The following is a 21,290-nucleotide window of genomic DNA, read 5'->3' on the forward strand; positions in this document are numbered from 1 at the left end:
CTTTTAAAAATATGCGTTAGGTAACTAACAACAGTGGCGAGCCGTGACTTTATACCCTAGGCCCTCTTGACTGGGGCCTCGAAAAAAAAGAAGAGTTGTTACGTCACAGCGTATATCAGCGGAATATCAAAACAGCGGCCCGGGGGGAAAACGCATCAATGACAGCGACCCTGGCCTCTACCACACAAATAACCACCAATTTATTTAAAAACACCTTTCATGACAGGGCACCCACAGCCAAGTAACAATTAAATAAATGAATAAAGTCGCACGAGCGGCCCACTGAAAATAGCCTACTTTTGATGATCAAATCACATTAAACAAAAAAGCATCCGTCCTGATCCTTATTGGATGAAGCACTTGATGCGGGTCATTCAGCTGATCCTTTGCCAACTCCAGTTTATCATTGCAACTCAATCTTGAAATGACTCGGTTAATAATTTCGCACAAGTCATCACTATCATGAAGTGAGCATCATGACGAACTATGCAAATCCATAAATCTATTGATCATAAAAATCTATCGATTAGATTTATGATTCCCAAAATAATAAAAAATAGGGTAGACATGTGGGATATTATCCGGCAACAAAACGTGCAATTTATCTAAACAGGTTCGTCCCCACCAGACCTTATTTCAAGCTATTTTCGCCCAAAGTCTATGGAGAAATCCCCGCGCTTTTGTGTCGAGGAACCAGCAGCTTACTTCCGGTTTTAGGACGCTCACTGCACACATGCATACACTTCACCAGCGGGCGGCACTGTCATAAGTCCACGAAATAATGCCCACCCATTTAGAGGGGAGATATGAGTTGGTCCAATTGTACTGTCATTTGACATTACTCTCCATTGAGTTAACTATAGCGGCTCTATGAATGTAGAGAAGGGACCAACAAGCTCTCCCGTCCTTCACAGTAGGCTTGTTTGAGACAACGAGACCTGCGCAGATCCTGCCGCAATTTCGATCAACGTCTTGCAGTGCGTTTGCATGAAATGGTTATCATTTTGTCCGACTTGCTCTGGAGGCTCGCCTACATGAGACTTGAAATCTCGCGGGACAAAGACGCCCCGCAGCCTTGAGGAGCGAGGCGCGGCGAGGCGGCGCAGTTCCCTCTCCACGGGCTGCGGAAAACGAAAGCTTGATGGGAAACGACTCGCTGTATCTTCGAGCTGAGCGCTTCATTGGTGGTTTTTACGCCGTGCTGCTGATGAAACTCTCCAATTGGCTCGGTAAAAGTTTGTTGTTGTTTTGTGTCAGTTATGGTTTTACGTCGCCCCCTCCATTAACATTTTTCATAATTGTGTGTTTATTTTAGTATAGTGTTTATATATATCTACGTCCAGAGCAAGTCGGACAAAATTACTAACCATCATGCAACGCACTAGCAAGACGTTGATCGAAATTGCGCAGGTCTCGCTTGTCTCAAACAAGCCTAGTAACTCGCAGAGACGGCATTTAACCCTTCACATTCCAACAGAAACTGAACAGGCTGATTCGAAGGATTTATTTCTTTGGAAATTTTATTTTTGAATACAATTAAATGAAGTTATTTTGGTAAAACTACTGAAAAATGTAACTAAAAAAATAATATAAAAAATAATATTTAAAAAAAAATGTTTTTTTCTTTTTATGTTTTCAAATATTATTTTTTAGAATATCTTAGGCCCTCACAGAGGGCTAGAGGGCCCTGACTGCTCGCCACTGACTAACAATAAGTCAACGTTAAGTTTTAGGGGACACGGACAGTGGCGTTTTTATAATACACCTGACTTCCTTCTTTACACCTATCAAAATAACACGTACACATACAAAACATTTACAAAACTGACACTATAGGGGTACGGAATTGTTACATTCAGGTCCCGTACATAATGCTTTTCCCCCATGTTAGCCCGGGGTCGTTATAGAGGGAGGGTCTCTGTTCCGCACGGGGAAGTATTGGTTTGAGGAAATGGTTGACCCTTGACTCTGGCTACATGCCTCCTAACTGCCAGTGGGTTTTGACAGCACATGACGTGTTTCCAACCTCCCTTCAAACACACCTCAGCTGTCTCTTCCTCCTCCTGTACGTTCCTGCAGGACTTTGACACACGCATTTATTCTAACACAGCTAATTTTCTCCCTGACACATAAGAAGCCAAGACAAATATTCCCTCTCACTCTGCTGTGTGAGTTTGGATTAGAGACTGGAGTTCTGACAGCATGGTATGGAAAAAGCACACTGGAACATTTCGCCACTGCGGAGAACTGCCGAGACTCATATGGAAATAAAAGGAAACTTAATTGTTTTTGACGTAAAGTACACTCTCATTAAAAATGGTTGTGTCTGTGTCTTTAGACGGCATGCTTCACTATAAACTATGAATTATAAACATTTCCAGACCATTCCAGCACTGTGAGAATCATGGCGTAGAAACATCTGTGAGACCAACACCCCTCATCATTTAACTTTTGGCAAATTTATCTTGAGTTTAAGAATGTTCTCAATAATTTAGCAGCTTTTCAACATGCATTGAATAGTCAATTTATTGTATGTGATTTATGAATTCAATGGGAGGCAGAGAGAGACGTGGGATATTTCATATAAATCGTTTTCCTTCTTCAAATGTATGAGAGAGGGAGACCTCAGAGCTGCATGTCATTCCTTCACATTTTGATGAACTGACGACCAGTAAGGAAATCAGAAAGAACATTTTTATTCAGAAATTCATCTGACCGTCAGAAACCAACGCTCCTGACAGCTTTTCAACATTTTAGTTCTACATTTACTGACAGCTGCAGTCAATTGTTATGGTTAATTTAAACTTGGTTGGCTTACGTTAGCTAGCGTGTGTCTAATGTGTGCTTTAGTACTGCTATAGTCTCTTTTGGATTCAACTAAAACGTGCATACAATTATTACATAGGGGCTTAAGCATGTTTCACAAATAATTAGGGCTCACTATGAAAACACAAGTCAGGTGATACTGTAATTGTTTTAACTGACCAACCTGAAGAATAGTCTAGCAATATTGTCAGATATAGCCTAAGCCTATGGTATTCCTTTATATTTGTCCAAAAACAATGACTATTCCACTCTGTTTTCATGATCCTTCATTACCAGGGACACACTTTAGTTTATTGTGACTCAATCCCACATCTTATTGCTTAAAATACCCAACTCTAACCCTAGACCCAATGCACCAAATGTGTTTTCATATTTGAAAATAGTCTCTAACAAAAGCCCTATTACCTCCCTTTTGTGTATTGTCTGTTGAAATTACACGTCCCCTATGTCAAATATTATATAATTTGTACGGCACGGCTCTAGTTGTGGAAAGTACCTGGTACTTTTTTTGGTAGCACTTTGGTCTTTCCAATCAAGCTGAGTCGATACTAGAAGGTTGAGTTAAAGGTCACCTATTATGCAAAATCCACTTTTTCATGTATTTTATAGATCAACATGTGTCCCCTCTTCTTCATGTCTCTTCTACATCAACATGTGTCCCCTCTGTGGAAAGAGGCTCATAAAATTTCAGGAAAAAATATTCTCTCACTTTTTGTCCTGATCCATTTATATAAAAACCTGTCTGAAAATGAGCTGATCAGATTTTGGCCACTTTATGATGTCATAACGATTTTTTGGCTTGTGTAACCATTAGCCAATCACCAACCAAGGTAACAATACAATAATAATAATAATAATTGTTATAATAATAATTACACTGCTAGAGTTGGTCTTCATACTCTGTTTAACCGTTTGATCATGAAATCATGTTTATCAGGCTCGGATAGATCTTATTTAAACACTTTGTCACTTCTATATGAGAGTAATAGTCAACCTTTCAGTCAGAGCACTATGGGCTCATTCTTTTATTGTCACCACAACTTCCTGTTTGAGCTCTTGGAGCTCTGCGTTCAGTTAGGATGGGAATAAAATATTTCAGAAATAAAGAATCTTGCAAAGTCGTTTTGTATTCATACGTTTAGATGTTTATGATTACCTTTACCTTGTCTGTTCTGGTTTTAGTGTTCGGATAAATTGTGTCGGAGGTTTTTAATTTAATGAATTATTTCTGAATTGTTTGCTCTACAACTACCCCCAATGCTATGCAAGCTTTTAAATGTAACAGTCCACATCAGTTGTATCATAGTACGACAATTATTGTGTGCTAAAAACATTTTGAAGCATTCTGTTTTTTACTGAACTTAGATTTTGTGGATCAAGAAGACAAATCCAGAGACTTCCAGCTGTCTTTCCTTTACATTCAGGGTTCTTATTGATCTTCTTAACAACTCCAATTTGTTTCCATTCATCCCTCAGTAAGGCATTGTACACATCAGGGACCGCAGTCCTTCACTAGCTCTAAAAGCTTATTGTGTTCTGAAAGAGAATCATCTAATAACCTTTGTTGAATGCACCATCTGTATTTCTCATGTTGACCCACTTCCTTTCAACATAAGCTTTCAGGCTGGTTGGCTTTACCTTTTCCTTCAATACCACTTGCACTAATAACCCTCATCACAGGTCCCAACTACTTCTTTTGTTTAAATATCAAAAGAACATGGATTTTAAAAGCAGTTAATATTGTAAAAATCCATTCAGTCTATGTGAAGATATCAATGTCTAAAGTCAAGAAAACTCTTTGTCCACAATAGAGGAGCTTTTCTCCTTTCCAAGCTCTCAGAATACAAATGTCGGTCTGAAAGGACATTGAACTCTAGTCCAAAGTGACATTTCTTTGCAACTACAGTATAGGATAAAGGATTACTATGGATGGGAAATTTGGTACATTCATGTTCCCAACAGGTTGAACCACAATAGCTTTGATGATCCTAACTAGTCATCTAGAGGCAATATAATGTCAGAACTCTTAATGTGTCCAAAACTTGGTTCAGGACCAATTACCTGCAAAATTATTCAGATTTCTATCAGCTGTACTTTAGCAAATGCTACATTGGAAAGGTGTTGGGGAAAGAGGTTTCCAAAGCTATTTGGCCAGCCATAATCACTTATACACACCGCCTATACTGACACCTTAAGTCCTATTTGTCTCGACGTCATATAATTTGCCTTTACAACATCAACAAATATTTGGTACATTGCTTTCAACCTTTTCATTTAGTCTTGGTTTTCACCATTTGTGTTTCTGTATAACTACATCTATGTTTGCTCTTGTGTGTGTTGGCAAGTTCATATTTTTTTCATTTAGGCTAAGGTCGTTTCGATGCTTGGAAACCACTAATGACATTTTTAAGAGAGATGCTCATCACTTAGCAACTTCTTATATCATTGAATAGAAAATCAATCAACTAACGATTGTGTCTCTAATTAAAGGCTCCCCCATAATGTCAGATTTACTCTCCATGGTAAAATCAACTCAAAAGAAAACTTGAAGGGTTTTTTATTTTAAAAATGTACTGCCTGGAGGTATGATATCAGAACAGACGTTTGTTCTTAGCAAAGACAAAAGAAAAGGTGACATTTAGCAAATGTATTGAAGTTTTTGAAGTAGTGAGACTAGAGAGGACAAATAAAAACGACTGTACTTAAAAACAACATTCTACAGTTTCTCTGAATTCAGGTCACTGGTTCCGAAAGGATGGCAGGACTATAAACACACACTGACATCAAATAACCATTACATGTACTCTCCCAGTACCGGAGAGAGGTGTGTGTGTGAAAGGTAATGGCTATTGATTCATCACCTTTTCTTTGCTCTGTTCTGCAGGGAATCCAGACATTTTCTTTTTCAAAATCTCTGTCAAACTTTTAATTGTTACTTTGAGTGCGAAGTAAAAACTTTGACAAGAGGTTTTCTGAAGAAGTGAAAAGAGTGGTTATATATTTGTGTTAGTGTGTGTATACTGAGTGGGAGTCTGTGTGAATGCATTTGGGAGGCCAGTGTATCACTGCTTACATCTAGTGGTAGAGGCACAAACTGCAGACTGGCCAACACTCAAATATATTCACTTGGAGCTCAACAAAGTAGTACCTTTGTAACCGTTATATAACCACCAGATTTACAATAGAAACTTTTATCCACTTGTTATTCTATGCATCTTTAGTTAATGTCAAACCATACCTATTTTCCACAATTGGAAAAGGCATGTTATTGAAAAAAATGTAATTGACAAAATGCATGTGTAGTTATGACACATGTAGTTCTTGCAACTCCAATAAGTGAGCACAGAGGTATTTAAAATAACATTGGTTTTGTGTCACTCCAACACATTGATGGTCCCTAAATAAAACCATGCTCCGACAATCTGTTAAACTGTGCAAGAAGAATGTCGGTCCAGTATCCAACATAAAACTAACTTCATAGCCGTACAGTAGGCCTAATTCCCTCTTTTTCTGAAAAATGCATAAAATGATGCAATATATGTTAAATACATGGTTTATACATTTAATTACTGGGGTTCCATTTCTTCTGATTACCTAATTTGGGTGTGCACATTTGCCGCGCGCAAACCTACCTCTTTTGGATTTGGAAAGGTTGGCATGTATGGTATTGTTTTGAAATTGGTTTAATTTGATCCAGCTTTTTTTATCCACAGATTCCTTAATTATATATCTCCGTCAAATCTGAAAACACAGACTTGAAAAACAAATGTTTAGATCCAGTATATTCACTGTACTGTGTTCGTCGTCCATAACATACGCCTGCCCATACCATAACCCCACCACCACCATGGGCCGAGTGGCCCATGGTGGTGGTGGGGTTATGGTATGGGCAGGCGTATGTTATGGACGACGAACACAGTACAGTGAATATACTGGATCTAAACATTTGTTTTTCAAGNTGTTTCATTTTCTTCTTGTCATTTTCAGTTCCTTTCTTTTGGAACGTAGAATAACCTCCTGAAAATTTACAATCGAATTGACAGATCCGATGCGTATCCCTATGCGCGACATTCCCGTCTGGTCAAGTATGTATGACATGACTATATGTTGCACTAAGTAAATAGATATGCGCCGCCCTCACCCTTGGAGGTAGGGCGACCCGCCCTCACCCCTGGGGACCTGCCACGCAAGAAACCAAGTGCGGAAGTTAGCCGCCGGCCCTTTCCTTCGCTCTGTGTGTCTTCCCCCTTCAGCTGGGTGGGGTTGCGTCGTGGTGGGAGGGCCGGTAGTCTCAGCTGGGCGTCAACGCCTCTTGGCTGCGGTTCTCGTGGCCGGATCTGCCCGCCGCCTCCGGGAGGCTGTCCACGCCAGGCGCAAACGTTAAGCTAACACTCTCTCCTCTTTTTTCGTGTTGTTTTAACAGTTTTAGGCAATTATGATCCCTACTTCACCCCCGTCCCGACCCTCGTGTCTGGCACCCCCTGTGGCTCTGGCCCGTTTACAGGGGCCATCTATCTTTAGCCCACACCTTACGGGTTTTTATTTAATTGGTTTTGGCCCTTTTGATCCCCCTTTCACTTTTTTCACCAGCGTTATCGGTGAGCACCCGCCCGTCCAGAGAGGACAGTGAGGGCAATGAAGGAGGTAAACACACAACAATACGACATAAGATGCTCTTTGGTCCCGACCAACCCAGTCCCGAACTGGTTCCTGGCCTGGTACAAGATAGCCAACACACCAGCACAAAGGGCCTATTCAGAGGTAACACTAAACATTGAGGCACAAAACCCGCCCTCTTTTTTTGTACAACAAGCAGTTCTTAGCAGTGAAGGACGATACTAAACCACAAACACAAACAGGACTCTCACGTCGGACGTGGGCCTTAACAAGGACTCTCAACCTACCAGACGTCCCCGTCCGAGGTACTTTTATATGTCTTATATGGTGATGCACTGCAGTACCGCATAAAATCATTTCCTGTAAAGTGAAGGCGTAATTTTTTTCGGAGGCGTGCACTGGAGGGCGCCACACTGCAGTGATCCCCTGTTCCACACCGACCGGAACAGAATGCAGACTATTGTACAGACAATACAATAACAAACACACATAAAGCTACAAGAATACTAATATAATACTACGAGCATCACAACAGTACTACTAAAGGAATCCTCGCGGTTTCCTAATCTTTTTATGTGCCCGGTAGCCTCCTTTACCCCGAAACCCACACCTCTGGTCACACTCTTGTCTCGTCGACAAGAACAACTATACACCCTAGAGAAACCAGCACAACACACAAAACACAGTCCATACGTAGTATAGTCCGAATAATTTTGACACGAACTATCATACGCCGTCCCAAACTAAGACTAAGGTATTTCTTGATTACGCGTTCATAGTCCGGCATAACGCCAAATGGATTACGTTCGGTGAATGACACAAAGACAGGCACAAATCCCTCCTGGCTTATGCCGACTATGAACCACACAGCTCAATTCACAACCACTAAAGGCAAACAACGGCAACATTACCGAACTACCTTTTCCGTCACACACATCAGCCCCTCCCCACGGGTCGACTAACGTCTCCACCTCGATCCTGCCAACGTCGCCCTCGGCCTCACTGCGGTGGTGCGGTGGTTTGTTGTGCGGTCCCCCTTTGTTTGTTTGTTTTCCCTGCCGACCTCGGTCATGTCGGTTGTGGCGCAATGGATTAAGTTGAGGTGTGATCAGAATGCCGAACGGCACATGGCCGTCCCTCCTCAGTCTCGTAAGCTTACCCCCCTCTCTCTCTGTCGCTACGATACAGAAATAAAACACACAAGTATGCAGGCTTTACATAACATATAAGTAGCACTGTACAAACGACACACATACTACTATTAGGAATTACCTATCATTAGCATCACTATTAGCTAGCACACGTCAGAATCGTCACTTCCTGTACTGACAGTGGAGGTGTCCTGAGAGTGGAGGTCTGCACCGGAACTGTCCTGAGAGTGGAGGTCTGCAGGCAGACCCCTCTCATATTTTTAGGAAAATCTAGTGTATTCATCATTTTCCTACACATTTATTCACTGGTGTCTCTAACCTGCAAGTTGCTCTTTAAGCCAGGGCAAAAGGATGACTTTGGCTAAAACAAAAACATTAATAATTACGTTTTAAGTCAAACCTATTTCCTCCAGGTCACAGTTGCAGTTTTAAACATTATTTAGGTTTAGTAAAATGTCATGCTTTGGGTTAAAATAACTATATTTGTTACATTTCCTAAGTTACATATTTAAGTTAAGTTGTGTATGTAATTTAAGAATGTAATAAAAGTGACGTAGGCCTAAAATAAGTCAACTGTTTTATTTTACAGTCAATCAATACAGTGGTGTCCTGGGTGAAAGTGGTCTTCACATGTGATTTAAACCATGGGGGTTCAAACTAATAGTGCTTTATTTTCCACCGTGTTAATTCAGTGACAGTAATCCTGTCATGGTATGGAAATATATTTATCTCAGTTTTATTTTAATGAGCTTTGAATTATCAGCTTGCACTAACAAGATAGTGGAAAACTGTGTGTGTTTGTGAGAGACGGAGAGAGGAAGCATCGAGGGGAATAAAGACGGTTATTATGAAGTGCTTGGTCTACCGCAGAGGACAATGGACTCACATAATTATGTTTCTATGTAATGTAATATTATTACAAAGGCCATTTTTACCAGTTTACAGAGGTTACATCACCACTTTGCCAGGCTTCTTCGATGACACTATTACTTTAGATTCCCTGCCGCTCACTGTATTGGTCTTCCCTGCAGGAGCTCATCACAGCGTGGTACATCGGCTTCCTGTGCCTCATCCTGGCTTCATTCCTGGTCTACTCCGTGGAAAAAGATTCAAATACTGAGTTTGAGACCTATGCTGATGCCCTTTGGTGGGGACTGGTAAGACAGGGGGGAAAGGGTCTGTCAGTCTGTCAGTTTTCCTTTCTTTCTTCTATGCAACCTGTTCCACGAATCAGAGTGACTTTAACTTATCTTCTCACCAGATAACTCTCACCACCATTGGTTATGGTGATAAGGTTCCAAAGACCTGGAATGGTCGCATGCTGGCAGCCGCGTTCAGCATGATCGGGGTGGCCTTCTTTGCACTTCCTGCTGTGAGTACACTTTGAACCCAGTGTCGTGGTTTCTTTTGTGTTTATTAAGTCTCTATGTTGTTAAGTGATCAGCAATGTGGTGTAACTGCTCTGTACCTCCATAAGAATGTGTCTAAGTCTTTCATGTATTCTTGAGTTTGCATTCCTTGTTCTGTTTTTCACCCCTCATGCTAACTACTTAGTGTTCTTTTAGAACACAAGAACATAGCATATTTCATTATGTTAACCATGAAAGACCAGATTGTGTATACTTGACAAGAACATCTAATTGATTCAATAAATAATGTGACACATGGCGTCATAGAGACTATCAACAGAGAGCATAAACTAGATCATCAGGTCATACAAAAAACAACCCCAAATGCAAATGATGATCCTCTACATCCACTGATTGTGTGAAAATGGCCAATTGTTGGTTAGCACAAAAACATCTAAAAAGGAAGTGGTATTCTCAGCTTGCCACGCTGCCACCAAGTGGCTAAACGACATACTTCTTTATAATGTAAAACTGTAATTTTGCCTCTTTTTGCTGTTGTTTTGTGTATTTTGTATGTTGTTTTGTGTGATTTTGAGGTGTTTTTGTTTCTATTTGTAGTTGTTATGTGTCACTTCATGAGACATTCTATTTTCAGTAATCAATCCATGGTCTGATTGAACCAGCATACACAATACTAGGGCCCTGAACATAAACAGTATGCAGCCATTGTTCCCATCATTCATTATATGTGTATTTCTCTTGTAATTACATGTCTGCTGTGATATATTGAAAGGATGTGAATATTTAATATAATGTAGTGATCCCGAGCTACCTAAAACTTTTCAGTCTTTTATGGTCCCACCCAGAAAAATAAGCAGTCTAAGAGCCAGTCTAGAATATTATAGAGTATTTTCCTCTCTGGTAATTAGACTATAGAAGCCAGCTAAAAGCTTCATCAAAAACACTGCTCATGTGTCCCTTCACATTTAGAAAGCTCTCACCTAATGACATAATTCCAGTCACTGATGGGTTTGTCACTTGCTGCTAAATGTTTGGCATTTCACCTGAGATTTAAAAATGTCAGACTCAGCAGTACGCTTTTAGTTAAACCTGGTCCAACACAAATATGATTGCTGTATCAGCATTCTGTTAACAGGAAACAGCCTTTACTTTTGCCATGTGGGAAGGAAAAAAATGTATCAAACAATCATATTACCTTAAGGCTTTGTAGACATCTGTCATATTATATATATATGCCATCTTCTAGTTGTATGTGCTCCCTACTCTGCTGTGGAAGGTTCTACAAGATGTTGAAGGAGTTGCGATTCCAACTCCTGGCCAATAGAGGTCAATAAAGATACCTTTATCATTTTAGGGCATCCTGGGTTCTGGCTTTGCCCTGAAGGTACAAGAGCAACACAGGCAGAAACATTTTGAGAAGAGACGTACCCCTGCAGCAGGCCTCATCCAGGTAAAAACTGAATGATAACAACACCATTTATGGGATTTACAGCAGATTTGATTCCTGTTTGTGCTTCTGACGAAAAGATTAAAAGTCGTTTCCTGTCTCTTTCCAGGGTGCTTGGAGGTTTTATGCTACCAACCTTTCCCGGACAGATCTGATGTACACTTGGGATTTTTACGAACAGACTGTAGCGATCCCAATGTACAGGTAAGTGATGGATATGTCTGAATAATGCTTTACATTTTCAATAAATACTGTTTTCCCATATCACATTCTGCCATCCCTCTGAAAACTAAGCTAAGTGGAAATCTGATTCTTTTTCTTATTGTATTCTATACTCATTTGTTGAATCAGATACTAGCATCGCTGAAGCATCGCTCACCGGTGTGACTTTCACTTTCTGCTTAAATAAGGGTAATTGTACAGTGGCTGATGCTGGTGTCTTGGCAGTGACACCTCTTTTGAAACATAGTTCCAAAGACAAACACTGCAAGTGGCTACTTTGTAAAATGAACCACCTATTTCACTGCCCAACTGTATGAATCAGCAGTTGAGCTGCCATGCCAGACTTTCACGGCACACATTTCTGACTAATATGTGTCTAGAAGAAGCTGCTTGTCTTTTCTAATTGAAAATGGCTTCTGTTTTTTGGTTTCATTCCAGTTGTAGGTAAAAAGGCGATGACCAGCAGAATAGAGAACTGCCAAACTAAAAGTGCCCAGCGGCGAGCTTCAACTTTTCGACATTGAGTTGAAAGTTCCTTGACAGAAATGCTCTTTGTCTTTTCCCAGACTCATTCCACCTCTGAATCAGCTGGACCTGCTGAGGAATCTGAAGGGAAAGTCATTCAGGTAAAAACATGAGCATTGACAAAGCCGAAGATGATAATGAAAAGGATGCTGGGATGCTTACACTGTATAATGGGGAACATAGTGACGATGGGTAATGGTTATTGCCAGTGAAGAAATAATCTTTGGATTGGAAAAATGCATATTTAAAAAAGAAAAGGGATACTAAAAAAAAAAATTCACTTCTTAACTGGCAATCAAGCGAAACGACAACCTTTGATAATTCAACTGGTAAACATAGTGTAGCGTTGAGGGCCACATACATTTCTTGCATTGAAGAAGACTTCAAACTAGGGATTGAGATCATAAACTCACTTGGAACATGTATAGAGTGGTAATAAATCAAGCGAGAAGTAAGGGGATTTTTTCATAGACTTCTATACAATTTGACTTCTGATCATATACAGTCTATGCTTCTGACCAATAGGGCTGCCCCTGCTGGACATTAGAGATAATGCAGGTTTGAGACATTTTGGCTTTGGCTTTACTTTTGAGACCCGAAAGCTATGTATGTCCTCTTTTTTATTCTAATGAAATGCTTATATTAATTTGATAGAGACAGCTAAACTATGAATTAAAGTCTGTGTTGCTCATTGTCTGAAATGTACCATATAAAGTGACAATATTTTAATGTTGTTTTCAAAGCTTTTTTTAGCCGCCTAAAATGGCTTAAATGGCTCATGTCATTTCTTATCTTTTTTATCTGGTCTTATACTGTATGTAAATTGAATTTGAAGAAGCACACTTTTTTACATCTAGCAACTTGTCTTAATATTTCTCTGAACATGTTCCAGGGCTAATCTACCACAACCTTAACAACATGGCTCGATGTTAATTATGACATACAGTGTAACAGTTAGTTTCTCCTCTCCTCATAGGAAGGACTCTCAAGCTGAAACCTCTCCCAGGTCTGTGATCTGTTAGCATTTTATTTCTCTTCACCTCCCTTTGGCTTCTCTTCAAATCTGCTCTTAGCTGCTGCTGAGGCACTCTTCTTGAGGGAGTGTGTGTGTACAGTATATCTGTGTGTGAGTGTGTGCTGTAAGTCCTGCGTGTCCGACATGGATGTGTCTGTATGTTAAGTAACTCCTTCAAGAACGGTCATGCTGCATTTGCTCACATGGTGCACCAAAGATCAGCTGAATTTGGCCTCATGCCCACTTTCTCACCACTAAGCTGTTCTTTGATTCTCTGGCTTTCAGCATCAGCTTGGGAACAAAAAAAGTGATTTTGAACACTTTAGGAGCTTGATTTATATCACATTGTTTTTGACTAAAGAAACAAGTGTTATCTTTACAGATGTAGTAACACTTTATCATGACTTGGTCCTTTATAAGCTATTTGCTTATTGTATGCCCTAGGAAGATACTAGCAGGCATTTCAATTCATTACACATGTGGAAAAGTAACAAAAGGAAAAATAAATTCAACTAACTGCTAGTTATATACAACAAATCTGTATTATAAATCAGTCACAATAAAATGTTACTGGCATCACAGTATAGCACACACACTGCTGTTTTTGTGACTGTATCCACTGCTACTTTATCTTTTTGTGTCTCCTCTACTACCCACCACTGCAGTAGTGAAAATGCACACAAAGACAGACTTTGCGGGTGCTGTCCGAGAACTATTAGGTATAGTTGCTGCACAGATACTAAGTCTGCATTGCAAGTCTGTATGTGTTCTTCCATTCCTACCTCTGTTTCCTTTACCTACTCAAACACATGGAGGGAAAGGACTTAAAAATATAGCTTAGTGAAAAATAGTATGCGACATACCTTTTTTCTCTGGAAAGATAATGCAGATATACATCCCTGTTTACCGCCCTGTCACACTCTGGTTTCTGTTTAGTAATGTCTCTATGCAGTTTATTTGCTTGCTCCCTTTTTTTTGCCTAATCAGCAAACTTCTGTTCAGCAGGCAAGGTGCATATTGCTGAATACTTAATGCGTTTCCTTTGACCAGTTCCCGAGTATCAGGCGGAGCTCACAGTATGATGGTGAATTATTTTGCATGATTTATGTTCACTTTTTTTGCACACAGTGAGACCGCAGCTCGGCCTTTTTGAGACGTGCAGTGTCACTTTGCTTCCCATGCATGCTTGCTTGTAGCTTCCTGCTGCTTGCCTGACCCACTGAATGCTCCACTATGTTCGTATATGGACTCCTTCTGCTGTAGGACATTGCCCAATTTTACGTTTCCACAGAGGTAAGATTTATCATCACATCAGCGCAGAATTTGTCAAATTATAAAGATTACACGTGCACAAGAAAGCAGTAGGATAAATACATTTAGTTAGTGTATTTAATTAAATGATGCATCAAAAAAATTGTTACATTTCCTTGTCATTGTTTACTCTCTGTAGTCGGAAGCCCAGCCTGAAGGACAAGGTGTTCCCAAGTCCTTCCAAGGCTCCCGTCGCCAAGGGGAAAGCTCAGTCTCCGGAGGAGGGGACTGAGGCCAGTCCAAGCAAAGTTGCAAAGAGCTTGAGTTTCAATGAGAAGAACCGAGGGCCAAAGCACGCCTTCAAAGTCCGGGGCAGCGCCTCACGCCAAAACTCAGTGGGTGAGCGAACTCCACAGTCCAGAATAATCCGTTTAGAAGAACACTATCACTACCACTACCTTTTTATCAAGAGATAGGGTTGAAACAGGTTAGGGTTAAAGTTGAACAACAGTGCATAGTAAAATATATCGTTTATTTTCTCTAAATTTGTGTGCATGTTAAGATAGAAATTCTCTGAAACAGAATTTAAACTCAATCAAACATCTTAAACATTAAGCAGCTTTAAAATAAGCTTGACATTTTTTGAAGTAGTTCTAGTGACCGATATACTGTAGGCCTATCTGCACAGTACAGGAGGAAGGAGCTGAGGAAGAGTGACTAGCTACATTACTGGCCAATGCTAGTGCTAGCTAGTGAGCTTGAATGAAAAGTTGAATGTATACATCATTCAAAAAGTAGTTTAAATTGTCACTGAGACTCAAGTAATTTGTCAATGGACTAACATTTTGAGTGTGGCATTTTAATCATGGCCATCTTGTTTTTTTGGAGCTAGTAAGTGAGCAATCTGGACAGGAGGGAGGAGCTGTGAGAAAGGACTAGCTGAATTACTAGCTAATGATAATGTTAACTAGCTAGCTTGGTAGACAAGTAGCATCCATCATTCATGTAAACTTCTATACAAATTGGAATACTTATTTTGTTTTTTTAAAAATCGTACTTAAAACAATTGCAACAAATCAACGACTGCATCCTTAAAGTGTCTATTAGTACAACTACATCATACATGCCAACCTTTCCAAATCCAAAAGAGGTAGGTTTGCGCGTGGCAAATGTGCACACCCAAATTAGGTAATCAGAAGAAATGGAACCCCAGTAATTACATGTATATCATCATTTTATGCATTTTTCAGAAAAAGTGGTAGTTTGGTAAACAGTGACATCAACGACATGTCTGGTCTGTAAAATGCCCGAAAAGTAAAAGAATGGGAGATAAATATCCCAAAGTCTCCACATTTTATTATATTTTTAATGTGTTTCTGGTCCTCTTTCAGTTGAGACAGTGGAGATGAAGGATGTGTCAGGATGTAGAACTCTTGTGTGAACATTGGATAAAGCCAGGTTCATATTCTTGTTTCATGTTGTTGACATATTAGGAGTCAAAGAGGTTTGCACAGAGCGCGAATATTTTGTGTTGGCGCCATAAATCGAAACAATACTGCATTTAAAAAAGTCATTTCCTGCATTTCTTCTGATAAAGTGTGATATACTAATGTACAGGCTTTCAGATGTCTGTAGTTATTCACGTAAAGCACATTAACGACATGTTTGGTGTTTGAAAATGTCAGAAAAAGTGAAAGAATGGGAAGTAAATATCCCCAATCTCAAGAATTGTATTATACTCTTTGTGTGTGTTTGTAGGTCCTCTTTCAGTTGAGCACTTGTAGGATGCTTCCGGAAAAGCCAAACCACTGGATGTCTTCCGTCCCAACATGTGTTTGTCCGAGCAGCCAACTGTATTAGGGGACGGAATCCTGCAGAGACGCTCAAAGTGCCGTCGNACAACAGATACTGACTGGTTTTCGGACCCCCCAAAGACCCCCCAAATAAAGCAAAAATGCACGTTTCAGAGTGGCCTTTTATTGTGGCCAGCCTAAGGCACACCTGTGCAATAATCATGCTGTCTAATCAGCATTTTTGATATGCCACACCTGTGAGGACGGATGGATTATCTCAGCAAAGGAGTAGTGCTCACTATCACAGATTTTTTCAGATTTGTGAACAATATTTGAGAGAAATGGTTATTTTTTGGATATAGAAAATGTTTTAGATCTTTGAGTTCATCTCATTAAAAATGGGAGCAAAAACAAAAGTGTTGCATTTATATTTTTGTTCAGTGTATATAATGGGACAAAAAACATTTTCTGAAATAGGAAAAGTCTTAAAATGCTATATCATTCGTAGGTTTAGAGAATTTAATAATGTGTTTCTTGGTTTGTATTTGGTCGTTAACGTTTCTCTTCTCCTGATACTTTATTGGATTAATATTATTTATAAATTAACATTGTGACTTTAATTTTGCATCTGGACGACCTTTCTTTAGTTCTTCTTTACACTTATGGTTTGCTTGCGAATTTAACCGAGAAAACGTATATTAAAACATGATAAATGATTTATTGATTATATTTGGCATTTCATCCTGACTCTTGAAAGTAACTAAAGTTTAAAAACTAAATGTTCCACCACTCCCTCAACCAAAGGATAACACAGACATTTTACGGTGGTTACGCCCCCTGTGGGAGTGCATTGGTAATAACTTTATTGCAAAAATACAGGTTCCCTCTTTCCCCGAGCAACACCACCCCAGAACTGACACACACAATCTACACACACCCACATACAATGTACCTGCAGTGGTAAACTCTTCACTCTCAGAACCTCTCGTGTCTCTCACCCTCACACTATTCACAAACACACACTTTCATCCTTTAGTTTACATTCATTCGCTCTTTCTCCATTTTTTTTTTTTGCTCCCCACTACCTCCTTGTTGCTCTCTTTTTGCATTCCATAGGTTGAAACATAGCAGTTAGATGCAGAACAACAAAGTTCACCAGCAGCATTGAACATGAAATCTCCTCCACCCCTCCGTGTCTCTGCCAGAGTCCATGAGGGCGCCCGTGGGTGGGTGTGTCTGCCTCCTGGCTGTCTCCGATACAGGATCGTGAGGGAAGGTTGATTTGCATAGCGGACTCATGCGCTACAATTGGCTACATTCTCCCAAATCCAGAAACCCAAAAAAACTAACAAAAACAACAACAAAATCTAAATGAAAATAAAAACAGCAATGTTAAATACGCTCTCTGAGTTAAGTGCCAACCTTTGGTTTAGTTACAACGATCAATCAACATCAGTAAATTCTAAAAGAACTTTACATTGGCCAGTTGTTGTATAAGGACTTTGTTATTTGTATATATTATTAAATAGAATAAAGCATATAATAAATGTACTCTACACATGTCAGAACGCTCCTCAGTAAAGGGGGTGAATGAAGTTATAACTGTTCATACAACTGAGGAATGGTTGACATCTCTGAAGAAGATAGCTCACTGGCCGAAAATATACCTCTAATACATATATATCATATAAAGCATATTCATATTAGACATGTCACTGTCTGAGGCTGAAGATGAGCATTTCCTATTAACATCTGAGGTCTCAAACAAGTTTCAGTGGGAGGGGAAAACAATAGTGTGAATCTGTAAGTGCCACTGAAATTCACCTGAGGCCTTTAAGTAAAATAACTGCCATCGAGCTGCTTTTCAGTCAAATAGCTTTCGGAAAGTGCACTTCTGCCATGTAACCTTGTAAAGCGCACTTAAGTCAATCAATGTTTTCACTGATAAATACTCAAGAGAAGGGTCTCCTAATGTACATACTCTCATTCCTTCTCGACTTTCCTCCCCTGTGTCCAATTTCTGGTGCTACTGTTTCCGGTTTTGGAAGAAAAGGAACAAGCGTGAATCAAAGACAGCAAGAAAGAAAGGAAAGAAGAGAAAAAAAAGAAGCGCTTTTCTTGTTTAATCTCCCGGTAGAAACGGGAGAGCTGTCATTTAGGTCAGCGAGCAGGTTTAGGGGGCGGCGGAATCTCCAGCTAGACACTTGTGAAGTGCACTCCACTCCTATTTGAAAAGCAGACATGAGGAAGTACCACTTTAAATTTATCAATATTCGTTAATTATCATTATCAACATTCCATAAGGTCTTATTAATTAATATACAGGTTTCATAAGTCTGTACATGACTTTTTGTTATTAGTGAGTTCAGTCTCTGGGCGGGTTTACTGTAAACTAACGAAAAGAAAAAGGAAAAAAGTATGGCAGTCCATCTAAAAACAGACCCAGTTCGGCTATGTGTGCGTCCAACAGGAAATGCCCGTGAAGAAAGAGGAAGAGACGTGGCTACTTAGTAGGGGTCTCCCCCCTGAGCTGAGGTTCCTTTAGGATGAAGGGGGTGAATTTACGCTCGCACAGAGAAACCTCTCTGGGGGGAGAAACAAGAGTCCCGGGAAGTAGGTGGGAAGGTTGAGGCTGTAGTTTGGGGGTCAGAGTGACTGCATAGACAGAATAGTAGGTCAAGAAAGGGGAGGGGGGGAGTAGGGGGAGGTAAGCAGGGTGCTGCAGGCGCTGAGGGAGGCTCTACGTCAGTGCAGATGTGCATGTGTGCGTGCATGTTGTTTAAGGGAGGAGAAGGAGGAACATAATAGGAGTAGATCCTCCGGAGCCAATTCTAGGTCCGTCATGGCTGCTGCCCCCCCACACTGTGAGACGTTAGTGAAGCAGAGTGGGACTCCGGTCAGAAGACACCTTGACCCCCGTCAGACACAGCCAGAAACTCCCTGTACTCCCTGTTAGCTCCTAAAATAAAAGAGGAGACAACAGGTCAGATTAGTATGAAGGTGCACCTGGAATTAAAACAGTGAGAGAAGTTTAAGGAACTGTGAAGTAGATTTGGAGCAGAAAAAATCAAGTATTTATTCACCTAGAAATCCATCAATCAGTTTGAGCGGCCACAAATGTTCTAGGAATTAAGATTTACAGAAGCATGGATTGTTCAATTTGCTATCCTGAACACATACAGATGTTCTGAACAAATAGCATAATCTGTACTGTTAAATCTGTTTAAATGTGATATTTGGTGCAGCTTTTACATGACTGTACTTGATCCCTGATGTTCCTCATGTTCTAGTTCAATCTAACACTAAGTAGAACATGTTGTCCAACTCGCTTTCACAACATGAATTATGTATTGAACACAAACCGTTCAAACACAATATGTCGTTGTTGCTGCACCATTTTAGTTGAATTATTTTGTTCTCCCTGTCTTGTATATCAACTGATCGAAAATTTGAAGTCGTCATTTTACTTTTGGATCTTTGAAATTTGACAAGAATTCAATGTAAAGTGAGTTGAGTCTTCCACACATGTAAGTGTTATGAGTAAGAAATGAAAAGCTACAAACATATATATTTTGGTTGTCATGTGGTTAAGATGTCTTGTATTTATAGTCATGTATATTCCTTTTACTAGTCATATGCCAAATTAATGTGTGCTTATGCTGTGTAAAAAAAACACACAAAGCATGTACATGTATAGTATCATATTTTCTAGGAATTACCTTGAAATAGATAATATCGAATACATAGAATACTAGAAACCTGCTTATTCATCTCCCTTTAGATAAAATAATAATAATATCTGGGCAACTTGTTACATTGTAATTCACCTCACATCTGAAACTGATTTAAAAAATGTGCCAGTGTCTAACCAAAGTTTTTAGTCCTCTGTTTTGTAATTATAATATTACTGACACATTTCAGGTTCAACTTTCAGCTTAATGTATAATGTATCCATTCTGAAAAAAAGAATGTAAGAGCTGAAGAAAACTAACAATGATACAGGGTAAGAGACATTACTGAAAACAAATATCAGAGAATAACAGCATCTCATAAAAGTATTTCAGATCAATGTGCTCCCACATTTAGGTGTGATTTTTGCCCTTTGGAAGTGTGAAAACCTGAGCCGTTTCCTCAGGATATAAAAACATCTCCAAAACAGAGAGACCTTTAATGACGCAAGCAAAAAACCAGACAAGGCTGCAGTTTATGTCTGTGTCATTTTGGCTTCAAAAGTTGGAGATCATTTTGTGATCAGAGTGGGTCCTAAAGGAAGAATGATGAATTTAGAGATGGATAAAACTGTTTTTATAGAAAGGATGCACGTTGGAGTTTGTGGAATATAACCTGCCTTTCCACAGTATTTACAAATTAGTGCACGTCCACAGGATTGAGCTATGTGCTAATAGTGGCTTAGCCTACTTTGTGCCAGATGAGTTTGCCAGAAAACAAAATGTGCACCAAAAAATGATCTGGAACTCAAAGTAGCGTAACCAAGGAGATATATGCAGTCCTCTTAAGCAGCTGAGTGGTATGTAATAATGTCATACATGAGCCCAGCACAGTGTTTACCTGTGAAGCAGAGGAGGGAGGTGGTGATGAGAAGGTGTTGGTGATGAGGAGGATGGAGGAGATGATAGTGGTGGAAGAGCAACAGGGATTCAGAAGAGAGGAAGTAAGAAAGCAGAGGCACTGACATCAGCCTGCTTCACCTTTGAAAGAGGTAAGAGAAGCAGAGAGAGGAGGACAGGTTGGAAAGCAGCACAAAAGGGAGAAATGAGACAAACGGAGAGAGGATAGAGCACAGGGATGTGCAAAAGCTCTACGGCGACACCACATTCAGGCTGATGCAGTTTAACAGCACGGCCACAGGGAGGCAGCAGAGCACAGGAAGTCACACTCACAAAGCTGCGGGTTGCAGTCAGGCGGCCGCGGCGCGAGGTCACTACGGTGCCGCTCAGGCTCCGTCCAATTCGTCTCAGGTTCTCCCCATCATCAGGCCCCGCCCCCAAACGCAGATCCCGCAACGTCATTGGCTGCAAGGAGAACATGTCAGTCAGACGCTGGGAAATGGAT

The 21,290-nt window shown here is 40.1% G+C and overlaps 2 protein-coding genes across 6 annotated transcripts in view; one reads left to right on the plus strand and one right to left on the minus strand.

Moving 5' to 3' along the window:
• The first annotated feature begins 8,556 nt into the window (after nt 1-8,556).
• LOC104965317 (potassium voltage-gated channel subfamily KQT member 2-like) lies at nt 8,557-14,816 on the plus strand. Its single transcript, XM_010794275.1, has 9 exons — nt 8,557-8,592; nt 9,626-9,751; nt 9,856-9,966; nt 11,319-11,414; nt 11,521-11,615; nt 12,200-12,259; nt 13,135-13,164; nt 14,302-14,466; nt 14,624-14,816. The coding sequence occupies exons 1-8, from the start codon at nt 8,557-8,559 to the stop codon at nt 14,324-14,326; spliced, it is 579 nt and encodes a 192-aa protein (XP_010792577.1). The 3' UTR covers nt 14,327-14,466; nt 14,624-14,816.
• A 2,218-nt stretch (nt 14,817-17,034) lies between these two features.
• The window catches only part of usp54b (ubiquitin specific peptidase 54b), a 96,992-nt gene continuing 92,736 nt past the window's right edge, over nt 17,035-21,290 (minus strand). For 4 of the 5 annotated variants that reach the window (XM_010793602.1, XM_010793603.1, XM_010793605.1 and 1 more), the window contains 2 exons: nt 21,119-21,250; nt 17,035-19,176 (listed from right to left, as the gene is read on the minus strand). In XM_010793602.1, the coding sequence (XP_010791904.1) occupies nt 19,090-19,176; nt 21,119-21,250 (219 nt within the window). In that variant the 3' untranslated portion in view covers nt 17,035-19,089. Of the gene's footprint in view, nt 19,177-20,786; nt 20,927-21,118; nt 21,251-21,290 lie in introns of all 5 variants that reach the window. The other variant, XR_800465.1, reaches the window with a different exon arrangement.

This window comes from Notothenia coriiceps, unplaced genomic scaffold (genome assembly GCF_000735185.1).
Source record: "Notothenia coriiceps isolate Sejong01 unplaced genomic scaffold, NC01 NC01_scaffold00037244, whole genome shotgun sequence".
In the NCBI taxonomy this organism is placed as follows: domain Eukaryota; kingdom Metazoa; phylum Chordata; class Actinopteri; order Perciformes; family Nototheniidae; genus Notothenia; species Notothenia coriiceps.

Excerpts from the sequence above, each read along its gene's own strand:
- LOC104965317 (XM_010794275.1), top strand. The coding sequence starts at position 8,557 with ATGCCGAACGGCACATGGCCGTCCCTCCTCAGTCTC. Across the intron at positions 9,967-11,318 it reads CCTTCTTTGCACTTCCTGCT|GGCATCCTGGGTTCTGGCTT; the intron begins GTGAGTACACTT and ends TTATCATTTTAG. Across the intron at positions 12,260-13,134 it reads CTGAAGGGAAAGTCATTCAG|GAAGGACTCTCAAGCTGAAA; the intron begins GTAAAAACATGA and ends CTCTCCTCATAG.